Raw genomic sequence first — 11,125 nt, 5'->3', positions numbered from 1 at the left:
GCGGTGGAAGGAGAGCGGCGAGAAAAAAGGATGGCGAGGAGCTGAAGCCAGGCAGCGGCGGTGACAGGAGGAATATGGCTGCTGACTGTTATTAGCCTGCTAGCCGTTTAGCATCGGGGGGAGGGGGGAAGGGGGGGGGGGGGGGGGGGGTCCAGTTGTAAAAATCATCCATCCCTGGCCGTGTGTGTGCAGCGCGGCCCCCCCGCCGCCTCCTGCCTCCTCCTGCCCTCTGATATCTCACAGTAATTATTTCACTTGCTTAAACAAAATAATCCCTGATTCTCCTGCACACTCCTGCTCCGGCTGGACCCCGAGAGGAGGAGCAGGAGCAGGAGGAGGAGGAGGAGGAGGAGGAGGAGGAGGAGGAGGAGGAGGAAGAGCAGGAGGAAAAGGAGGAGGAGGAGGAGGAAGAGCAGGAGGAAAAGGAGGAGGAGGAGGAGGAGGAGGAGGAGGAGCAGGAGGAGCAGGAGCCGTGTGGGAACGGGAGCGGCGGTCCTGAATGGCGGCCGCCGACAACCCCCCGCCACTATTGACGGTATAAACATGTAAATGAAACACATTACCGCTGACAATCAATTGTCCGCGAGCGGCCCTGCGAAACCTGCCCCCCCTCCGCCCCCTGCCCCCCCCCCCCCCCCCCCCCCCCCACCCCCTCACTCCTGTCAAAAAAAAAAAAAGGAAAAAAAAAGCTCCTACCTAGAGGAGGGGAAATGTGGGAAAAGAAGAAGGGAAGAGGGGGGGTGAAAGGCAGAAAAAAGAAGAAGAAAGACAGCACCTTGCCCCCCCCCCCCCCCCCCCTCCCCACCCCCCCCTCGGCCTATTCTTCACCGCCGGAGCTGCAAACACAACTTTAAAAAGGCAGAGGAATAATAGAGATGGACAAATTGTTTAGATTGGCAGAAATCTGGTATTGTCTGCCTGTGAAAGAAAGACCCCCCCTTCCACCCCCCCACCCCAAACCTCCTCCACTGCCTCTCTGCACACAACACACACACACACACACACACACACACACACACACACACACACACACAGCATTTTCTCCACCTTAAGCTTGAATGTGTGATAGCCTTAATAACCACATTCAGACGATTATATCAAACTCCAGCAGCCAGAGAGAGAGAGAGAGAGAGAGAAAGGAGGCCTGCCTCGCTCACCCGCCCGCCCGCTCGCTCGCCCGTCTTTCTCTTATTGCCTCAAATTATGTAATCAGAGTATTTCTCAGGGTTTGTCCCCACGTTCAGTCATCTGGGGTACCAAACTAATAAATACACATTTAAAAAAAAACCAAGCAACATCTGCATTTCCTGCTGAGCCGACACCAGTGTGTGTGAGAGAGAGTGTGTGAGAGAGAGAGAGAGAGTGTGTGTGTGTGTGTGTGTGTGTGGGAAAAATGAAAAACATGGTGAAGACAAAAGCTAAAAAAAAATCATAAAAAAGGAAGAAGGCTTGTTTTGATGCTGGCGCCAGTTGAGTCATGTGAGAACGAGAACGAGGACAGGTGTGTGTGCGTGTGTGTGTGTGTGTGTGTGTGTGTGTGTGTGTACGTGTGCTCGCACAGCTGGACGTGACGAGCAACACCTGGCGAGGGCCGAACGCTCAGACGCCTCACGCTGCCGGGATCAAGTTTCACAGCAGGAAACGGAGAAAGAGGAAGGAGCGGGGCTTCCTCTGGAGCGGCGGGCACGGCGGGCACGGCGGGCGCGGCGGGCACGGCGGCCACGGCGGCCGCCACACCTCCGGGCGACGCTCCGGACCGCCGCCGCGTCGGGGAGGCCCCTCCCACAGCAAGGGCCTCGTTAATACTAATTGGCAGTGAAATCCGTTGTGGAGGGAAGCCGGACCCGTCAGGATTAGCATCTGAAGGAAGAGCGGCCGCCGCCACCGCCGCCGCCGCCGCCGCTCCACCACACACCTCCAGCCACTGACACAGACAGGTGGCTCACAATTAACCGTCTCCACCCAAACATGGCGGCGCCGCCTCCAGCAGGAGGAATCAGCTGGAACTGTACAGATATGACATTTGTGTACGTTGATGTGATTTGCTGGTTGGAGGAGCGGCGAGCGGCGAGCGGCGAGCGCAGCGGCCTCCTCCGTCTGCGAATCACTCGCCTGCTTTATTCCCGCTTCTGTTTTGACAGCAGCGGCGGATTCTCCCTCCGTCCCTCAGCCGAGCCGAGCTGAACCGGGCCGAGCCGGGCCGAGCCGGGCCGGGCCGAGCCGAGCCGGGCCGGGCCGGGTCAGGCAGGAAGAGGACAGGCAGGGGGAGGGGGAGGGGGGCAGAGGGGAGAGTGGCCAAGCCTCAATAAGCCTCTGCATTCCCAGGGGGGGAGGACTGGGGGGGGGGGGGGGGCTGGGGTCATCAGACAGAGCTTGTTGTTATGAAGAGAAAAACGCGGCGAGGGAAGCGATCTGAAACCCGCTGCGGCGGCCGGGCCAGCCGAGCCGCTGGGATAAAAACACTCCTGCGCCGCGCTGCCAGCTTCCAGGGCGTGAAGACGAGATTTGCTTTGCTAATATTATTTTATCAAACGCTGCATTTGGTACAAAAGCCAAGGCTGCGTCTTCTCCCTCTCGCTCCCCCCTTTCCTCCAAAACAGGTGGCCGCGGCGAGGCGAGGCGGCGAGGCGGCTGCAGCGCCGCTACTCCTCGCAGGAGCGGCGGATCTCTCCGCTTCCTCCTCCAGCAGCAGCAAAATGCTTGTCTGCTATCGATCGCAGCAAATCAATAAATGAAATCTGATCTAGATGAATAACCTGTGGGGGCAGAGATTAAAAAACTGTTGAAGAGAAAGCAAATACAAGCCACACACACACACTCACACACACACTCACTCTCACACACTCAGCGGCTCGCCAGCGTTTGGAGCCTATATGGAATAATCAGGAATAACGGGGCCAGGAAGTGTCACAGCGGATTTGCCTCGTGCGGGAAAGAGAGCAGTCAGAGCACCGAATCCGCAGCGCACACCCAATTAATGTCCGGCGTTTATCGGACATGTCATCCTTTTACACACGACCCCTCCAGGACAGCGAACCGGAGACAACCGGCGGACAACTAGGAAAAAAAAGTACAAAAAAAAAAAGAAAGGAAAGAAAGAAATAACAAACACGCAGCGCATTAAAAAATAAATAAAAAGTTAAGCAAGAATTTCCCAGAAAGCAGCGACAAGCAGCTGAAGGCCCGGAAAGAGGGACGGAGCACCGCGGAACTCCTCTTCCACAGCGAGCAGCGGGCGCGTGCTCGGGCCGGGGACCGCTGCACGGTGCCCTCATGGCGGACCCGGTCCCGGTCCCCGGTCCTCGGTCCCGCTCCCGGCTCCAACTTTACAACAGCCACAACTTTTCCACCGCTCCCGCAGTGGGAAACACGCGCTTCGGCCCCGCGCGCGGGCCGGGCGCGTCACGCACGCTCTCCCCCGGCGCGGCGGTCCCGTTATCCCCGCGCTGAGAGAGGCGCACCGGCCGCGGCGGGTCTCCCGGCCCCGCGCCGCGCCGCACAGCCTCTCCGCAGGCTCCCCCTCCCGCCGCCCGCCGCCCTCCGGTGCTTCTCTTACCGTTCTTCCGCCGCGGGTTGGCTTGTTTTCGCCTCTTACACCTGGGGCCATCCGCCATGATCTCCTGCTTCATTGATAAGTGTGTGTGGGATCAGATGGCAGCTCGCATGGACTCCGCTCCTTGATTTCAGCCTGATATCTGACGGGAAACACACACACACGCACACACACACACACACCAACAATGTGGAGATTAGAGAGGGGCTCCACTTGCGCCGGACGCCGACAAGAAACTGAAAACGGGACTTGGATGGAGGAGCAGATTGTAAAAAAGAAAAAAAAAAAAAAGAGCCGTGGGTGAAAGTGAGGGACGAGTCCTCCTCATCCTCATCCTCCTCATCCTCCTGCGAGCCGCATTAACGCCACGATTCTTCTTTTAATCTCAGGAAAACTAACAAAAACAAAAAAATACTGAAAACTCTTCTTTTCTTATTTCATTCAGAAAAGTTTCTCCGGGCGCGTTCTGGCCTTCCTCCTGAAAAAAGACTTTTTTTTATTCACTAAAAAACAATTTTCCTATTTTTCTTAAAGTGTCTCCGGCCGGTCTTTAAACCCGGAGCGGCGGGGAGGACCGGGCGGGCTGAGGCGGATCCCAGGCCGGATCCGGAGCAGCCCGGGCGCTGGGCTCCGATTAAAACTCACACAACTCCAAAAAACACGGCGCGCCGCGGAAAACGGTTCCCGCAGCTTCAACGCACCGAACCCGGACCCCGCCGGCCGCAGTTAATAAATAACGGAGGGGAATAATTGTTCAAACGAGTCCGGAGTGCGAGAGACGCAGGGAAAATCTGGAAGGGCGCAAATGGCGCAGAGAGAAAAGCGCGAGAGTCGCGGGGTGTCGGGGAGCCGCTCCGCCGCGCGTCCGCCGGCACCGGTCCTCCGCACGGGAGGAGTGGACATGGACACGGGCACGGAGGGGGACGCGGGGACACGGCCAGGGGGAAAAACGGGACGCGCGGAGCCTTTTTCTCTCCTCGACACGACAAGCGGGGCTGCGCGGCGCCAGACGGCCGCTGGTCGGTCCCCGGTCCCCGGTGCCCGGTCCCCGGCTCCGGGACGCGCCGGGACGCCTCCACACAGCGTGGAGGTGGAAGCGGAGGAGGGGAAGAAAAAAAAATCCCAACACACGCACCTTTCCTCCACCTGCGCAGGTAAGGCGAACTTGAGCTCCGGTGTGTGACGCGCGCGCGCGCGGAAGTTTAATATCCAATATTTTCCCGAAAGAAAAAAAATAAAAAAAAAACAACCCCAAAAAAAAGGGTCCGTAAATAGAAAGTGAGGAACGTACCTGCTATTTTAGGAGGTGTCTCGTGAACGAGCGGCTCGAGGAGGGAAGATACCGGAGCGGCGGCGGTGAGCGGATCCTTTTCCACCGGTGATAATAAAGCCTTAGAAATAAAGCCTTAGAAATAGTTGGAGGAGGGAGGGACCGCTATTCCTGCTAGGGCAGGTTTACAACTGATGTCTTACACCCACTCCAGGAAACAGACCTGGGGAGGGACCGGCGTGTTACGCCTCTTCTAATGACATTTTTTTTCTTTCCACCTCCTTTTCTTTGCCGTGTAACACAGAGGAGAAGCCCCCTGAAACGCACGCCACCTATCTTCACGGGAGGGGATAATTGAGGAGAGCCAAACGTGAGCATCTTCTGGGCTGAACGTGAAGTTTTTCCTCCCCCCTCCTGCCCCCCTCCCCCTCCCTCCCTCACTCTCCTCTCTCTTTCACCATCTCTTCTCTTTTTGAGTGAAACCAACTATGTCGAGCTTCGACGCGGAGCACAGAGCAGGCGACACTGAGTGAGTGTGTGTGTGTGTGTGTGTGTGTGTGTGAGTGTGTGTGTGTGTGAGTGTGTGTGTGTGGGAGAGAGAGGGAGAGTGTGTGTGTGTGTGTGTGTGTGTTTTGTGTTTGTGTGTAGAAGGGGGGAGAAACTTGGAGTGCGTCCACGGCGGCCGCAGTCATGTAAGGATTATTTTTTATTTCTCCATTTCCAGTCGGTTAAAATGTTTCTCCGCGGCTGCGGGACGCGCACACTCTTTTCTTTATTATTACTTTAATTATCTGAAAAGTGTTGCTGTTTTAATTTCTACACATTTTGTTTAAAACGCCGTTTTTATTTTGTTTAATGTTGTATTTTATTTGTTATTATTTTTGCTTTGAAATACGACTCGAGTGGAGCCATTCCTGAGCGTTTCCGTTTAAATTTTAACGAGCGTTAATTGTAATTATTGTCAGCCCTTCAGTTCGCTTTATTACAATTTTTTGAGGCTTGTAGAAAATGAAAAGGTGAAAGTTGCTCGCAGTCTTCGCGGAGGATAATTCCTGCTGTTTTTTTGCGGAGGAAGAAATCTGATTGCGAAGGCGGAAAAAGCGCGTTAAAAATTAAAACAATTAAACAGAATAACGGGGATAATTTGTGCGGTGACCCTGCGGTGGTGTACCTGCGTCACGCACGGCGCACCGCAGGTACACCGCACCTTCACGCACGCTGGCGCTCTGCGGGCTGCGCAAGCAAACAAAGTGAAATATTTTATTTTATTTGCTCGGGCCGCCGTGCCGTGCGTCCCCCCCCCCCCCCCAAAAAAAAAAAAAAAAAAAAAAAAGAGAATCCTTCTCTCTGTGAACCGGTGTTTTAACGGACGCGCGAGGCGCGGTGTGTCAGCCCCGGCGGTGACGGGCACGACCCCGCAGCCCGTGCGGGGGGAACTCGGCTGACACCGAGGGCGCCGCAGATAGAGCACAAAGTGCAGCGGAGTCACCGCACGCGCCCCGCCGAGCCCCGCACGAGCGTCACGGGAACATTACAGAGGTTCGTGGCTGAGGACGCCACTTCAAAACAGGACGAATCCCGCATTTGTTCAAGAAGTCAAGCATCTCAGCCATGTCTGAATCCAACTCCGAGAGAGAGAGCGAGAGAGGGAGAGAGAGAGAGAGAGAGAGCGAGCGAGAGAGAGCGAGAGAGAGAGAGAGAGGAAGCTCCACCTTTGCGGCGCCCTGATTGGTTATGTAAATAAAGTATTATTTTGTGTGCTGTCCTCCTGCAGTTCGCCACTGTATGGCTAATTAAATCATCAATCAAGGGGCTGAACTGGTTGATGCCCCCCCCTCACCCCCCCCATCACCCCTCCAAAAGAAAGAAAGGAGCAGGGACGAGATGCGGCAGAGAGAAGTCACTCTTCTTCATCTCCACTCAGATGTTGTCCAACTTTTGTTTCCCCAACTTGTGCGCGCGCACGCGGCTGCGCGCGAGGCCAGATTGGGCGCAGTTACTGGTAACTTTCGTGAGGTTGTCTGACGGATGAAACACGGGTTGGGTGGGGGGGGGGGGGGGGGGGGGGGGGGCGCCACCTCGCGTGTGAGCCGGGTCCAGAGTGGATCCAGTCCTGGGTGAATTATTGTCACGCGTAATTTAGCAGCACGGTGCGTGCGTGGAAACGAATCAGTCAGCCGCCCCCCTCCCGGACCCACCTCACCCCACCCGCCCCTCACACACTCACACACACTTGAACCGCAGCTCGAGCTCGGCGTCCCATTCATTCGCGCGCGCCTGGAGTGGCACCTCTCGCCTTTTACGCACGCGGGCCGCACATCCACCGTGAAAACGGATTACAGTCGGTGTGTGACCTATAGGGGGACCTTGTGCTTAATGAATATATTGGTTTAAATGGGGGGGGGGGGGGCACACATGTATGATTCATATATTTTTTTTTCTGGTTTTGTGAATTTCGTGCGCTGCAGCAGAGCATCAGAAATGTGTGATTTATGAGCTGCGCTGTCAGATTTACAGCCACGAAACATCTGCTCCTGCTGAAACATGCTTTAATTGTGTTGTCTTATTCTTTCCTTTGTTTCCTTGATTTTATTTTTTTTTTCTCTCCTCTGAATAAAAACCTGTCCGTTTCTGGCAGCGTTTTCCGCCCCGGCTTTATTTTTCCCGCCGTTGAAATGTTGCCCCAGAAAAATCAATAGGTGGAAATTCACTGGGGCTTAATGGTTTTTAATGTCCAACACCTAAATTAGGAGCTGTGCAGTTGTGCAGCTGTCTGCCTCAGGCGTGACTGCTGATTACAAGATTATAATCCTAATTTTCTCCCAGTGTGAGGGTGTGTGTGTGTGTGTGTGTGTGTGTGTGAGCAGGAAGAGACGCACACTCGGAGTGTTTTGGACGCGTAAACACATAAAGACAGTAGTGCAGCGCGGCTGTTGGAGCATTTTGCAGTATTTAGGGAATCTGTCAGTCTAATTGCCACTTCTGTTTGTATGAACTATTGAGTAGTCGGGTTACAGAGTGTGTGTGTGTGTGTGTGTGTGTGTGTGTGTGTGTGTGTGTGTGTGTGTTCACTGTCAGCTGCTGTTACACCACCCAATCTCTCAGCAGCCTGCGCGGGCTTATGCAACCGGAGCGGCAACAAACAATTCATTAGGAGAGCAGGTCGCTCCGCGAGCCTCCAGAGGTCACGGCCTCCGTCAGCGGCGGCCCGCTCCTCCGTCAGCGGCGGCCCGCTCCTCCGTCAGCGGCGGCCCGCTCCTCCGTCAGCGGCGGCCCGCTCCTCCGTCAGCGGCCGCCGCTTTGGAGAAAATCAAGCCGTTTCTGAAAAACGGAAACCAGATTGGGTGGAATGCGACGCGGCCGTCTAAAAAATGACGACAAGAACTGATCGGATTAATTCTGATATTAATAACCCGTGAGCCTATTTGCCTCCTGGAGGTCAGAGGTCATCTGATTAGAGACAACTGAAACGCTTCAGATGCCTTGTATGATGCCGTCCGGACGTCATCGGCCGGGAGAGGAAACTCCCTTCAGACGCTTCGGATTTGGAACGTTCGGGGAAGTCGTCAGTCAGATGATTTATGTCCCACGAGGACAAACTACCTGAGAAAAGGAAAGGCGGCGTTTTGGAACGGGCTCTCCGACCGTCTGACGCGTCAGGTTGATCAGTGAACGTGTTGCAGAGGCCGCCCAGCAGGCGAGCGGCGGTGCAGCCGCTGCACAACACGCCTCGGGACTCGAACGCCGGCACGTTGTGCCGCCGGGCGGCCCCGATTACCGGCCTCATTTAGAGCAGCCGGAGTCACGTGACCGACGGATCCCAGCGGCGCGGCGGGAAAATTCATGATCCGGGAGGCTGGGAGGGTTTTCTGGGAGTGTGTGTGTGTGTGTGTGTGTCAGAGCACCTGGGAAACACACGGATCTACAGCTGTTTATTTTATTCCATGTTTCTATTCTCATCATTACTATTATTATTATTATTATAGTTTGTATTATAATTGTTATTATTCTGATTATTGTTCTGATTGTTCCTGATGCTCTGCTCTTCCTCCTCTGGCCTCGGCTCGTCTCACTTCACTCTTCACAAAAACAGAAAGTTCTGCAGCCGTTCCGACCGTCACGGGGACCGGCGGGAGGCGGAACTCCGTCCGAGGCGGGGAGCCCGGGCTCGGCGGGAGGATCCGGGCCGCGGTAATTCACGGTGGGCCGGCGGCTGCCATAAAACACCGGCGGCAGCGAGGGGGAGAATAAAACATCTCCTGGACGGCTGCTTCACTGCAGGGCCCGCTCGCACCTGGACCTGTTATATGGAGGAGGGCGAGGGCGGCGGCGGCGGCGGCGGCGGCGAGGCCGGGTCACATGACGAGGAGGAAGAGGGGATTTCTGCACATAATCTCACTCCGATGATCCACATTCCCCGCAGTTTGGAGAAATGTCACACAGCAACACGAGGACTTTCTATTGATTAGTGGAGTTGGAGCACAGAGCCACTTCAAATGTTATATTTAATCACAGCGGGGGGCGGCGGGGGGGCGGCGGGGGGGCGGCGGCGAGGGGGGGGGGAGTAAATACAATTACCAACGCCTCATGTGATGGAGACAATCAAACAACGGCGTCTGACCAGAAAGAGGCTCCAGGACAGAGAGAGAAAAGAGACGGGAGGGACGTTTGTGAGAAACAACTGAAAACAGCTGTCAAGAGAGAGCGGCTCCTCGGCTCCTCGCCGCCGCTCGCCGCCGCTCGCCGCCGGTTTCACCCGTTTTAATTAAAGTACGGCCGGAGCCGCCGTTCAGAAGCTTCCCGCATCACATCTCCTCCTCGCCGCTTGTTTGTGGCTCCTCCAGCTCCGCGACATCAAACTCTACATCTCTCGACGGGGTTTGGCTCTGTGATGGCCGCCGCCGCCGCCGCCGCAGCCACTCCACGGATTGACGGACAATTAAAGAGCGGCGGGCGAAGGCTGCGGCGTGTGATCCGCCACAACTCCTCAAACATGCAAAATGAATCTAGTTTACATTCAACGGCCGCCGGAGGGGAGAGAAGAGAGCCGGCCTCATCTCCCCGGGCCGCCGCGGCCGGAGCAGCAGCAGCAGCAGCAGCAGCAGCAGAAGAAGAAGAAGAGAAGAAGAAGAAGAGGAGGAGAGGAGGAGGAGGAGGAGACGGCGGCGGCGGAGCAGCCTGCTGCAGAAACAAACGCTCACTACCAAAAAACTATTGATTTTCTGATGTTGTTCTTGTTAGCTGCAAACTGAGCACAGCCTCCAACAAATGACCACTTATCTGACACACACACACACACACACACACACACACACACACACACACACACGCTGCAGAAGGAGGTCACATCACAACAAGCTTCAACTTTACTTCTTCCTCTGCCGCTGCTGCACCTGACGGAGTTTTATTCTGACGTTCGGCGGGTTTTACTTCTTGAGCCGTCCAGTTCGGCCAAACTGAAGCCACTGATTTTTTTAAATTAAATTTACACTTTATCTCTAGATTTTCTTCATTTTATCGACATGTGTTCTTTTGCATTTCCAATGTGTTTCCATATTTCTCACAATTTGATGTGAACGTGTGGAACACGGATTGGATTTTGATATTTATGTATATATACGACATATATTCTCATCTGACACGTCCTCATGAATGTCCGTGCATTCTCATTTGTCTATACTCTCATTTATCTCATTGTCTTATTTATTTCCCTGTATTCTCATTTCTCTCACTGGGTTCCTATTTATTTCAGTGTGTTATTATTTATCTCTGATTTCTCATTACCTCGCTGATTTCTTATTTATGTCACCGTTTTCTCATTTATCTCACTGGGGTCTTATTTATTTCACTGGATTCTACTTTATCTCACTTGGTTCACATTTATTTCAGTGTATTTATCTCATTTATTTCACTGTGTTCTCATAAATCTCACTGGATTCTCATTTATTCTTAATAAAATAACTTATTTTTTATTTAGTCTATTTTCTCATTTCTCCTTGTGTTTCGTCAGTTTCAGATAATCCTCATCCTCACCCTCCCCACTGTCCTCCTCATCCCTAATGCAAACAGATCCTGTTCTTCAGTTTGCTTCTTCTTCACTTCTTTTGCCAGCTGATCAGACTATTGATCACTGACAAAACGAAACGATGCCGACATGTTCAGACTGAGAATGAATCAGATTAGATCTACAGGATCTCTTCACTTCAAGCTGAATCCAGCCTCACTGTGATTCATCGTTGGCAGAGACGTTCCGAGACCCTGAGAAACTTACCAGGATATTTCCAACGAGATGAGATGAGTGA

The 11,125-nt window shown here is 54.1% G+C and overlaps 2 protein-coding genes across 5 annotated transcripts in view; both read right to left on the bottom strand.

Annotated features, from left to right (window-relative positions):
• zeb2b (zinc finger E-box binding homeobox 2b) overlaps positions 1-5,114 on the bottom strand; it is a 71,455-nt gene extending 66,341 nt beyond the window's left edge. For 3 of the 4 annotated variants that reach the window (XM_030085822.1, XM_030085824.1, XM_030085825.1), the window contains exons 1-2: positions 4,845-5,114; positions 3,557-3,695 (exon numbers count right to left, since the gene is read on the bottom strand). In XM_030085822.1, coding sequence (XP_029941682.1) covers positions 3,557-3,629 — 73 coding nt within the window. In that variant the 5' untranslated portion in view covers positions 3,630-3,695; positions 4,845-5,114. The remainder of the gene's footprint in view (positions 1-3,556; positions 3,696-4,844) is intronic. The other variant, XM_030085823.1, reaches the window with a different exon arrangement.
• LOC115383908 (basic proline-rich protein-like) overlaps positions 1-11,125 on the bottom strand; it is a gene marked incomplete at its 5' end in the record, with an annotated part of 236,315 nt that overhangs the window by 136,168 nt on the left and 89,022 nt on the right.

This window comes from Salarias fasciatus (genome assembly GCF_902148845.1).
Source record: "Salarias fasciatus chromosome 23 unlocalized genomic scaffold, fSalaFa1.1 super_scaffold_20, whole genome shotgun sequence".
NCBI classification, from domain to species: Eukaryota; Metazoa; Chordata; class Actinopteri; order Blenniiformes; family Blenniidae; genus Salarias; species Salarias fasciatus.
Note: the sequence above shows the minus strand (reverse complement) of the source record. Positions and strands in the feature narration are given on the sequence as shown.